Source organism: Eptesicus fuscus, chromosome 25 (genome assembly GCF_027574615.1).
Source record: "Eptesicus fuscus isolate TK198812 chromosome 25, DD_ASM_mEF_20220401, whole genome shotgun sequence".
Lineage (NCBI taxonomy): Eukaryota > Metazoa > Chordata > Mammalia > Chiroptera > Vespertilionidae > Eptesicus > Eptesicus fuscus.
In genome coordinates this window covers 3,607,935-3,620,761 of record NC_072497.1, presented here as the reverse complement: position 1 = coordinate 3,620,761, position 12,827 = coordinate 3,607,935, and the positions used below count along the sequence as shown (strand labels likewise).

Genomic DNA, 12,827 nt, shown 5'->3' with positions numbered 1-12,827 from the left:
CAGGACACATGCCCGCGTTACAGGCTTGATCCCCAATAGGGGGCGTGCAGAAGGCAGCCAATCTGTAATTCTCTCTCATCATTGATATTTCTGTCTCTTTCTTCCCTGCCCTTCCTCTCTGAAATCAATAAAAATATATATATTTTAAAATAGTAATATATAACAAAGTAATGGGATTAAATCCTATAAGAAATGTACAGTATAGCACCTTTATAAAGAACTGGAGAACTTTGACTGGACTCAGTGTCTTTCCAAACTAACTAGTGTATTCAGAAGTCACATGTTTTTGTGGGGGAAGACTGACCTGGCAAAATTATTCTAATGGTTATCCAGAAGAGTAAATGGTTCTTTTTAAAAACGAGTGGTATGGGTCAAACATAAAGCTATAGTACGTTAGTGTTGTATGGAAGATACTACGGAGTTTAGATACTAGCCCAACATAAATGAACATCTGAGGGAAAGATTAACCACCGGAAAAATAAAGTTAGATCCTTACTGATTCCATCTACCAATAATTGTATCAATTAAAGTTTTAACATTACAAATACAAAGCCATGAAAATGCTGGAACAGGGGACTGTTTATTTAGTATGAGGAAGGGATAGGCCTCTTTCAACTTGGCATAAATCATAATTTGGCTACAAAGAATAAAAAATGTTTATGTCTAAAACTACCATAAAGTCAAAAGATAAATGACAAACAGGAACCTTTTTGTCATGGATATTACTGACAAAGCATAAGTAACTATATAACATAGTCTTTCAGAGAAAAATGGGGAAAGAACATGAGTGAGTATTTCATTAAAGAAAATCTAGTAGCATATAAGCAAATATATCAACTCATTAATAAAGCAATATGAATAGAATGTGTTAATTTCTCAACGTCAAAAAGAAATGGAAATACGCATGGTTGTTGAGAGTGAGGTAGAAATGATTTTAATTTCTTGTGTATGTAGAGTGTTGTAATCAACTTGATAATGTTTAGCTAACGCCTTAAGAATATGCCTTTCATTTTTCCCAGTGTTTCTATTTCCAGGAATTTATTCTCAGGAAATAATTAAGACTAAAATGATCATCATGGCATCCTCCTATATAATAAAAGGCCAATATGCAAATTGTCCCCTTGACCCAGAGTTCAGGATTTTGACCAGGGGGCGGGGCTGGCCCATCAACCACCTGCGTCCCCTCCCCTGGCTGGCCAGACCCTACCCATGCACAAATTCGTGCACCGGGCCTCTAGTTGTTACATAATAACAGACCCTACTAGATTATCTAACAAGCGGGGGTTATTAAATAGAATGAATTGGTATGAACTTTTACCTTTATATGAAAAAGAAGATATAAAAATATGTATATTCTGACATGATTTTAAAAATAATCTATAATATCTATAATAATAAAAGCATAATATGCTAATTAGACCAGACAACCTTCTAGACGACCTGCTGGATGAAGCTGGGGCTGTGAGGGAAGTCCGAGTCCCTGGTGCCAGCTGGTCCTGGATGCCGGCTGGTGGCCGGAGGGAAGCCCGTGTCCTGGGTGCCATAGGGAAGCTTGCTGGCAGCCGGGGGAGGGAAGGCCTTTTCTTGCACAAATTTTGTGCATCGGGCCTCTAGTACATATATACTCATAGAAAAGAATCTTTCCTATTTAACAAAAGAGTGAAAAGGGAATGTGCCAAAGGATAAATGGGGGTTCTCTCTGGTGGATTCAGGGATCTTTAAAATTTTTCCTCTTGCTTGTTTAACTGCATTTTCTATTTTTTGAAAAAGAGACTATATATATATATATATATATATATATATATATATATGTTTTATAATAAAACAATGTATAGATAAGACATTAAAAGTTGTTCCAGGTAGTCCTCATCTGTCCTGGAAGTTTAACATAGTGGTAAGAAATGGGCTTTAGCGGAGACCTGGATCTGTGTCCCAGCTCCGCCACAGGTTCTGATCCAGCCAAGTTGGTTTCTCTAAACGTCTGTTTCTTCAACTATAAAAACAGCGGATAATAAAAGTAACACTGTGTTACTTAGTTTATAGAGCTGTTATGATGATTAAAGGAAGTAATTCATGTAAAGAACTGAAGCTCAGCCCTAACCGGTTTGGCTCAGTGGATAGAGCGTCGGCCTGCGGACTGAAAGGGTCCCAGGTTCGATTCCGGTCAAGGGCATGTACCTTGGTTGCGGGCACATCCCCAGTAGGAGGTGTGCAGGAGGCAGCTGATCGCTGTTTCTCTCTCATCGATGTTTCTAGCTCTCTATCCCTCTCCCTTCCTCTCTGTAAAAAATCAATAAAAATATATATTAAAAAAAAAAAAAGAACTGAAGCTCAGTGCCCACCCAGCACAGGAAGTATTCTGAGCTGGTGGTTTTAACTATTAGGACCAAACTGGACCTGCTGATTGTTCTAGTGTGAAACCTCATTTGGCTTCACCTGTTAATTAGGTCCTGTCCCAGCCCTTTGCTTCCTTCACAGCTCTTATCACCATTCATAATGATTTATTCCGTTATCTGTTTATTATCAGTGTCCGTTATTAAGCCGTAAGTGCATAGGGGTAGAGACTGCCTTGTTGGCCATCATTTCCCAGTGCCAGGTTGTCAATGTGACGTCCTCAGATAATGTTCATTGAGCTAATGCTTGTCATAGTTCGGAATGCTGTGTTTCAGGCCTGGTGGCCGACACATCTGTTCACGAAGATGTACAAACGTATTTGGACAAAAATCACTATTACAACAAGAGTGGGTATTTAGGTGAAATAAATTCCTTTGACTCAAAGGAAACAGGTTCTGCTTCAGTTTCCATTAAGTTAACATTTACTCTAGAACAGCGGTTGCCAACCTTTCGGACCTCACGGACCACCGGCTGGCGACCGCTGCTCTAGAAAGAGTTCTTTTGTTTTTTGTTTTTGTAAATAGATGCTATTTCCAAGGATGTCTAATTTGTGATAGTTTTCCTTTTTCTGAGCAAAATTAGACATTCTGGGTAACACTTTAAGAAATTTATAAGCCTTTAGAACGGGTGGGGAACCTTTTTTCTGCCAAGGCCATTTGGATATTTATAACATCATTTGTAGACCATATAAAATCATCAACTTAAAAATTAGCCTGCTCTATTCGGTCAAACATTTAATTAACTCACCCTAATGCCTTGGCAGGGCCAGACCAAATGATTTCTCGGGCCTTATGTGGCCCTTGGGCCAGATGTTCCCCATCCCTGCTTTAGAACATGAATTTGTACTGAGTTATGTATGTTATTTTATATTTGGTTCATTCTCTCAGGTTCACAGTTAATAGAAGAATCTCTATAGTCGGATTTGGTTTATATGGATCTATTCATGGTCCCACGGATTATCAAGTGAACATACAGGTATACCCCCCCCCACTATATGTCATCTTGAAATAAACTGTAATTTTACCGTAAGATACTGTTTTGACAGAATCCAAATTTCAGTCTAATTATCAAAGGAATCAGAAAGCCTCTGAGTGGCATTTTAAGCCTAGAGAGTTCTGTTTTACAAATGATCTAAAAAATCTGGTTTCAGAAAAGTGGAGTCCTTCAAGGCAGCCTCAGTGTGCGAGGAGCTTTCTTTCCTCAGGACCCCGCCCAGCGGTCCTTCCTGCTGTGCCCCGACCGCCTTACCACACCCCCTGCTTTTCTCACTGCACTTTGAACTCTGCGGCTTAAAACGGCCTCATTCCTTCTAACTACTCCGAACACCCTCTGGTTTCTGACTGTCTGACTGTGCCCTGCCCCATTCCTCAGGTCCGCCCCCCTCACTTACAGAAATGACCCTGTTACCTCACCCGGAAGAAAGTTAAGTACCTCTCCGTTTCCTTCCAATCAGCCGGTGTCCCCCACATTTTTATTGCACACCCCACTTAATTGTTTTTGAAAGACATCGACATGTACTTTTATTTATAAACTATCCATATGCAATACTCTACTTACATATTACACATAAATTAAAACACAAAAAATAGAAATGAGAAAAGTAAACAATGTTTCGCCCTAGCCTTTTTGGCTCAGTGGATAGAGCATCGGCCCACAGACTGAAGGGTCCTGGGTTCGATTCCGGTCAAGGGCACATAGGTGCAGCTAGCAGCCAGATCAAGGAACAGGGCATCACAGTACCCAGGCATCCCCTCGTGGTCTTTTTCCAGTCACTGTCCCTACAGAGGTGACCACTGTCCTGACCTTACAGCATACGGTCTGGTCTGGTTTACTATGACTGGCTTTATCTGATGTGTGCAAAAGGCAGGTGTGTGATCCTTGGCCTTGGCACACGCTGTTCCCGGGAGACCTTTCTCTTGTTACCCAGTGAGTTCTGACTTGAATTTTTAAAACTCCTCTCTGGAGCCTCGTCCCTTCCTAACCAAATCTGCTTTTCCTCTGTTCAGCCACGCCACCGTTTGCATAGCCCTCCTCCTGCAGGCTCTGTGCTGAGGCACTGTGCATAGTAACTTCTTCACTGCTGATAGGAAGCTCCTTGAGGGTGTCCCCCAGAGCCTGGCACAGATTGTGGAACTAAATTAAAAAGACATTTCCACCTTTTTTATTTTTGTTATTTTTTTTATCCTCACCCGAGGATCTGTTTTTATTGATTTTTAGAGAGAGAGAGGAAGGGAGAGAGAGAAGCATAGATGTGAGAGAGAAACATCAATTGGTTGCCTCTCATACGTGCCCTGACTGGGATCGAACCTGGGTACGTGCCCTGACCAGGAATTGAACCCACAGGTGTACAGGATGCTGCTGCAGCCAACTTAGCTACCCAGCCTGGGCAGTTTTCACATTTTTAATATCCATGTAGGTGAATACTGCATTTAAGGTCATTTTAATTTCAGTAAAATAACATTTAGACATAGGAAATGCCATGGGAATTTCCTAGTAATGAGATTTAAGCTAGCAAGGAATAAAGGCTCATTTCCCTCAGCTACCTCAAATCCATACATTCAGCCCTAGCCGCTTTGGCTTAGTGGGTTTGGCGTCGGCCTGTGGACTGAAGGGTCGTGGGTTTGATTCCCATCAAGGGCACATGCCTGGGTTTCGGGCTCAATCCCCAGTAGAGGGCGTGCAGGAGGCAGCCAATCAGTGATTCTCATCATTTGATGTTTCTATCTCCCTCTCCTTTCCTCTCTGAAATCAATAAAAATGTATTTTAAAAAGTAAATAAAATGCATACATTCAAAAAAAACCTGTTGCTAAGCCATATATCTTCAATGGAAGCTCCTTTCTCCTGCAGCCAAGCCCCAGTTATCTGACATCTCCCATCCTGGCTGCATGGGTGATAGCCATTTTCTGACTGCATGTCTACAGCCATCTTTTTGGCGGTTAGAGACGAGTATAGAAAAATGACAACACAGAGCTGTAGAGGGCTATTCTGCCGTTCCTAAGGGCTTTATAAAATTCTTTCCTGTGAAACTTTGTTTTAGTTGGTTTAGCTTAAATGGAATTCTCTCTTTGAAATTACAGATCATTGAATATGAAAAGAAACAAACCCTGGGACAGAATGATACTGGATTTAGCTGTGATGGGAGTGCGAGCACATTCAGGGTCATGTTCAAAGAGCCCATCGAGATCTTGCCCAACGTGTGCTACACCGCATGCGCGACCCTCAAAGTAAGTCGTGGGAGTGTCCCGGATGGGGACGCCGGGGGCCCAGGTTTCCTCCTGCGTGTCATAGCTGGTGACAGTAAAGCCTTTCAGGACGAGGGAGAGCATCTGGGGAAGGAAGTGCCTCAGCACAGCTCTGCTCCGACAGAAATGGTTCTTCATCAGACGTAGCTCTTTGAGCAGCAGAAAAAGTGTTTGACAGAAATAAAGTAAAACAGCTATTTAAAGATATTTTTACTTTATTGATTTTTTAGATAGAGGAAGGGAGACAGAGAGAGACATTGATTTGTTGTTCCACTTATTTTTAAAAATATATTTATTAATTTTTTACAGAGCGGAAGGGAGAGGGATAGAGAGTTAGAAACATCGATGAGAGAGAAACATCAATCGGCTGCCTCCTGCACACTCCCTACTGGGGATGTGCCCGCAACCAAGGTACATGCCCTTGACTGGAATCGAACCTGGGACCTTTCAGTCCACAGGCCGACGCTTTATCCACTGAGCCAAACCGGTTAGGGCTGTTCCACTTATTTATGCATTCATTGGTTGCTTCTTGTATGTGCCTTGACTGGAGATAGAGCCTGCATCCTTGGTGTATCAGTACGACACTATGCTGGCCAGGGCATAACTATTTTCTTTTCTTTCTTTTTTTTTTTAATCCTCACCCGAGGATATTTTTCCATTGATTTTTAGAGAGAGGGAAAGACAGAGAGAAACACATTGATTGGTTGCCTCCTGCGTGAGCCCTGACCAGGGCCCGGGGCAGGGAGGAGCCTGCAACCAAGGTACGTGCCCTTGACCGGAATCGAACTCGGGACCCTTTGGTCTGCAGGCTGATGCTCTATCCACTGAGCCAAACTGGCTAGGGCCGTAACTCTTTTCTTAAAACCATTTCACTATTCTCTAATAGCTGAGCTCTCTATTCAGTAATTTTAATCATTAATTAGCTTTGTAGCAACAATACCATTTTCATTAAATGACTTGGCATAAAATTTTATACAGGAGCTATAAGGTAACATAGTAAGTAGATCATCAATCGAATTAAAACACCACCTTAAATTGAGTGTTTATTAAAGGGAAATGACTAATGAATCTTTTGTTCTAATTTAGGGTCCAGATTCCCACTATGGCACGAAAGGATTGAAGAAAGTAGTGCATGAAACATCTGCTAGCAAGACTGTTTTTTTCTTTTTTAGTTCACCTGGCAATAATAATGGCACTTCAATAGAAGACGGACAAATACCAGAAATAATATTTTACACCTAATTTAGCATCATAATACATCTTGGCTAAATTGTACCATGCAGTCTAATCTCAGCGGCATAAAAAAACTGGCCACACAAAAAATTTGAGTGTTATGAATATTTATAATTTTAAGATGAGAAACAGTTTCTTAGAGGAGATAGATAAATGTTTGTTTAAATCTCTGCATAATTTAAAGGCAGATTTTCCATTTTCTTATAACCTTAGGGGAAAAGAAAACTGGGTTTGTCTAAAAAAAAAACACAGCTATTTCAGCTTTATCTTGTATAATTTCATAAATCCAACTGACTCGTGATCTTTCAACAGTTTTATAATTGAAAGATTTTTGTGATATAGCTGGTTTGTTTTGTTTGAATTATTTTTAAGGTTATATGAGATGACATGGGTCAGTTTTCCTATAGAATTCCTATTCCTCTAATTTCAGACATTAAGAAAACTGACCTTATATTTGGAGTTTTGAAATATCTGTTTGTTAACATTTGGAATATTGCTAGAAATAGGCCTAATAAATGCCCAAGAAAATTTTTCAGTGCTTTTACAGAAAAGGATATTTTGTAATAGTATAGTAATGTGCTACATAGTACAGTTTTAAACTACAAATGGAGTTTGTACCAGTTCACAATAATGTGATAAAACGAAGGATCTAAGGTATAGTCTAAGGTTAGATTCTTTATCACTGAACCACACCATTACACCTGGCTGTCGGGGGGGATGCTGCTGTGAGTTCCCAAGGTTGAGGTGGTGGTGATGGTGGTGAGTAGGTAAGCACCCTTAAGGTCAACATTGGGGTGACAAGCTTACACAACACGAAATAGAACGAAATACTAACATTTCTAACAACTACTTTGAAATTTTAAAGATATCCAACATATCACTCCTGCTGAAGTGACACCATACTTTGTCACCTGCACACTTGTATCTAAGGAGTCAAACATGTTTAATATTCATGACCTCACAAAGGTCACAGGAACAGCCGTAGTAGGAAGGATAGGAAGTATATGTGGCAGAATGATATTTATGCACTTTTTTATAAAGGAAAATTTTTATATAAATGACATTCTTTTTTCTTTTGAAAGCAATTCTCTTATAAAAACACGTATAATTAAGTGTAAGTTGTGGAAGATGGTTAAAAATCACAAGTCAAAAAGTATCAGCTTAAATAGAATTAATTTTTTCAAAGAATAGTAATGAGTATAAAATTTCTTTCATTGTATTTCATGGTATATTTATAGGAAGGTCGTGAGGTAGCACGTGGCAGAGGTCGCTTGACATTGCTGAAGAAAAGGGAAGTTTTTCTCTCCCTGGTTCCATGACCTTAAGGATCTAAACCTGAGTTAACTGGAGTATCTGTGGGATGTGTGGTTCTGGTTAACCAGCAAACACTCTGCACCAACCACTGTGGAAAATACTTCTGCCTTAAACAGGATGGTGTACTAGCGATAAGTTCATGGTTTTCAATGTTTGAGGCATTTCAAATGCCTCCAGTATGTTGCACTGAACAGTGATTGTAACTGAAGGTAGCTATAGCGGAGGCGCAAGAAATGGGACTGTTTACTGATATGGGGCATCCCTGGAATTTTTAAAAAATAAATATTATCCATTTATTTATTTTTTTTGTCACTTGTCTTTTTCTTCTAAAAGTTCAGTGTAAAGATGCCATTTTGGCACAAGAGTTCTAGTTAATTGATGTTTAACTTTTTTTTCCTTTAAATATATTTTTATTGATTTCAGAGAGGAAGGGAGAGGAGAGAGAGAGAGAGAGAGAAACATCAATGATGACAGAATCATTGATGGGCTGTCTCTTGTATGTCCCTACTGGGGATCGAGCCTGCAACCCGGGCATGTGCCCTTGACTGGAGTCGAACCCAGGATCCTTCAGTCCGCAGGCCGATGCTCTATCCACTGAGCCAAACCAGTTAGGGCAGGTTTAACTTATTTTTTATTTACAGAAGTAATGCAACACAAGTTAAGAATGCCTCGCTGCTGCCGTAAAGCAAGTCATAGGAACTGCAGCAATGACATCTGCTGTCATCTGTTTCTTGATCAGGTTTTCGTAGCCTCGGCTCTAATCTCAGGAGGTAGGAAAATGAAGACTGCTTGTTACTTATCTTTGGCAGCGTGATGGCCGTCTCACTGTTGTTTAGTGTCAGTAATAGCTACCGGAGTGGTTACTGTGTACCAGCCTCTGCACTGAGTACTTGACACACATTCTCACAACATCGCTATGAGGTAAGTGCTATTATAATACCCGCTTCACAGGCAAAGGAATTCATGTTTAAAAGGTTATTAACTGCCCTAGCGGGTTTGGCTCAGTGGATCGAGCATTGGCCTGCAGACCGAAGGGTCCTGGGTTCAATTCCAGGCAAGGGCAAGTACCTCGGTTGCGGGCTCCTCCCCAGCCCGGGCCCTAGTTGGGGCTTGTGCAGGAGGCAACCAATCGATGAGTTTCTCTCACATTGATGTTTCTCTCTGTCTTTCCTTCTCTCTTCCACTCTCTAAAACTTAGTGGGAAAATATCCTCAAGTGAGGATTTAAAAAATTTTTAAATAAATGTTATAACTCATTTAAAAAAATTATTAACTGGTGGGAGGCAGAATTTAAGCTCAAGTCTATCTCCCAAGCTATAGAGGTGGGCAATATTATTCTTCTGGGTCCCAAAGTAACGTGTCGCCATTTTCTCCAACTTCACAATAGGACCTGGCTGACCTGTATTTACTGTAGAATATAAAGTATTTTCTATTTTTTAAAAAGTGTGATGATTCCAGTATCTACCCCACAAATTGAGATTATTTGCATTATCAAAGTATCCTTTGTTTTAGGTCTACATAGTAGTAAAACTATAGTGGTATCTGTAGTTTTAGAGAAAAGTTTACCTGGGAATAGACAGGTTTTAGGACCTTAGAGAGAGCCAATGTTACATGCAATATGTGTAAAACTTAACTGTTCCTGCCTGGCCGGCCGGCCAGGGCCAATATGGCTTATTGGTTGAGTGTTGACCTATGGACCAGGAGGTCACAGTTGGATTCCCTGTCAGAGCACATACCTGGGTTGTGGGCTCGATCCCCAGTGTGGGGCATGCAGGAGGCAGCTGATCAATGATTCTCATCATTGATGTTTCTATCTCTCCGTTTCCCTTCCTCTCTGAATCTATAAAAAGACATACAAAAGAAAAAAAAAAACCCAAAAGTGTCTGTTCCACTTCCCTTTCTAGTCCCATCTCCTTCAAACTGCTTTCTTTGTTCTGCTCCCTTGTTCCAGCTTTCCAGACTTAAAACCTGGTCATTGTCGCTTGTATTAGGCAAAATGTGTCTTTCGAAAGAGGGGATGCTGCCACCGTGATACCAGCCCCAGAGCTGCACGGCTCTTGTGTAGTTTGCCTGCTTTAAAAATCCATTTCACCCAGACAGTGTGGCTCAGTGGTTGAGCAGCGACCTATGAACCAGGAGGTCATGGTTCAATTCCCTGTCAGAGCACATGCCCGGTTGTGGGCTCAATCCCCAGTGTGGGACATGCAGGAGGCAGCTGATCAATGATTCTCATCATTGATGTTTCTATCTCTCCCTCTCCCTGCCTCTAAAATGAATGAAAATATTTTTAAAAATCCATTTTCTCCATTGGCACAAGATGGAGTTGGTACATGGAACTTTACGAAGAACTGAAGGAAGTTAAAATAGGAGCCAGTACAAATATTTACCATCAGTTTCCTGCCATTTGGATCATAGTCCCCGTCCTTGCCCACACCACTGGGCGCTGTCCCACTCTTTCCCTCGAGAGGCCGAAATTTTGGGCAGAAGCAACAAGTCAGGGAAACGGGTTAGGTGGCAAATGGAGCTGATACCTCACCTTTGGGGAAGGCTGAATGGTTGGTTGGTTTTTGGTGGAAAGGTGGAAATGTACTGAAGAACAAGTACAGACTCCCACGTGAGGAAGGGGCGAGTCCCTGGATGTTTTTTGTGTGTGTGTGTGTGTGTGTTTTTTTTTTGAAATGCCAGATGGCAGAATTTTATGATTTTATTAACACAAATACAATGTGCACACAATCTGTCTATTCATTTTCTTCGCTGCGCAGCCTGGCATTGGGATTGGTGACTCTGATGGCCCGCTGGGCTGTTCTTTCCACAGTGGCTTTGTGGGTCTTTGAGGAGACATGAGCGTTACCAGCACAGTGAGATTTACTGCACATCAGCAGCACTTCAAGCCCCTTGACGTGACGTGACGTTCCGACAGCCACTGGGCAGCAGGTGCTGTGTTTTCTTGTTGCTCCCATAACCGATGTTGGGCATCAGGATCTGGCCCTTGAATCTTTTATGCACCCCATTGTCAATGCCGCCAGTTCCGCTTAATTTTGACATCGGTCTGACTGGTGCCAGGTGAACTTGGACCTCTTTTTGACAATCGTGGGTTTCCTGAGGGGTCTGAGGGCAGCCATGGTGCTGAGCAGGAGATGGCTGCCACCCCTGAATGGTTCTTGATAGGACTCCTCTACCCTCTGTCTTTACCATCTGGACAACTGCCAGGCACCATTTATAATCCACCGTAGCAAGTGCTCCTTTTATTTCCATCACAACTGTCAAAGCTCTAATTGAGACTGGCATGACCTAACCAATTTTATTTAATACGGATTCAGCTTTTGTGCCCCATTGCCTTCTTTTTTCTTTTCTTTTTTTAAAGTTGTTAGGATGGGCCTTTATTTTCATGTTTTTGTATAATGAATATTAAGTTTAATTGGTTTCTTTGTTGCTATTGTTGTTTTTTAAATCCTTACCCGAGGATATTGTTCCATTTATTTTTTTAGAGATAGTGGAAGGGAGAAGGAGAGACAGAGAGAAACACTGATGTGAGAGAGACACATCGATTGGTTGCCTCCTGCATGCCCCCAACCAGGGCCAGGAGCCTGCAACCGAGGTACACGCCCTTGACCGGAATTGAACTCGGGATCCTTCAGTCTGCAGGTCGATGCTCTATCCACTGAGTCAAACCAGCTATGGCTGTGCCCCATTTCTTCACTGATTTCAAACAAAATATGTCTCTGGTTTGACACTTGGTTCACTTCCTTCTACCAAAGCCTTCATACTGAGTGGCCTCAGTGACCATGTGGGGTAGACGACCCATCCAGACCTAGCTTTCCACTTCCTTTCTCTCCTCCAGTACCTTCACAATCCCACGTCAGCTACTTCTCAGGACCACACGGTGCGCCTTATTGTGTGGAATTGCACGACCTCTGAAAAGTCCAGACATCCAACTCCGACCACACCTTCGATGCCCCTCAGGTCTCCCTTGCACCCCACTTACGTTATTGAGCCTTAAGAGTGTCGTTCCCTTCTCGCAGTGCTCTATTAAACCTCTTCATTTTCTACCCAATTAGACGCCACCTTTGATTCTTCATCTTTCCTTCTCCACTTTTGACCTGTGATCACTTTAACTACTTCCATCAATAACCCAGAACCCCCTCGCACCCATCTGGATGAATTCAATTGTCTGGCTTATCTTTAATTTCCTGACTGCTGGGTCCAAAGTGTTCAAAGTGATAGTGTACAGATTGACGCCGTGATGGTTTTATGGTCTCCAAGTTCAACTAGATCATGGGTGCTGCCAGGGGAGGTTTCAGCAGTCAGCTCTTTGCCGTTCTCCTGAGTATTTAAATCGGTTATACTCTCCTAACACCTCCCCTCCTGTAGCTGATGAAAGAAGCTCCAGCTTCTCCCACCAAACCTACGTGTGCACCGAGGTTGTCCATTTATGAAGAAAAGGTGTCTTGCCCTGACCGGTGTGGCTCAGTGGATAGAGCGTCGGCCTGCAGACTCAAGGGTCCCAGGTTCGATTCTGGTCAAGGGCATGTACCTTGGTTTGCGGGCACATCCCCAGTAGGGGGTGTGCAGGAGGCAGCTGATTGATGTTTCTCTCTCATCGATGTTTCTAACTCTCTATCTCTCTCTCTTCCTCTCTGTAAA

The 12,827-nt window shown here is 42.0% G+C and overlaps 1 protein-coding gene across 3 annotated transcripts in view; it reads left to right on the top strand.

The window, feature by feature from the left end:
* Positions 1 to 8,484, top strand: part of BTBD1 (BTB domain containing 1) — a 28,303-nt gene extending 19,819 nt beyond the window's left edge. For 2 of the 3 annotated variants that reach the window (XM_054713211.1, XM_054713210.1), the window contains 3 exons: positions 3,282 to 3,369; positions 5,473 to 5,619; positions 6,724 to 8,484. In XM_054713211.1, coding sequence (XP_054569186.1) covers positions 3,282 to 3,369; positions 5,473 to 5,619; positions 6,724 to 6,879 — 391 coding nt within the window. In that variant the 3' untranslated portion in view covers positions 6,880 to 8,484. The remainder of the gene's footprint in view (positions 1 to 3,281; positions 3,370 to 5,472; positions 5,620 to 6,723) is intronic. The other variant, XM_054713212.1, reaches the window with a different exon arrangement.
* The last annotated feature ends 4,343 nt before the right edge of the window (positions 8,485 to 12,827 follow it).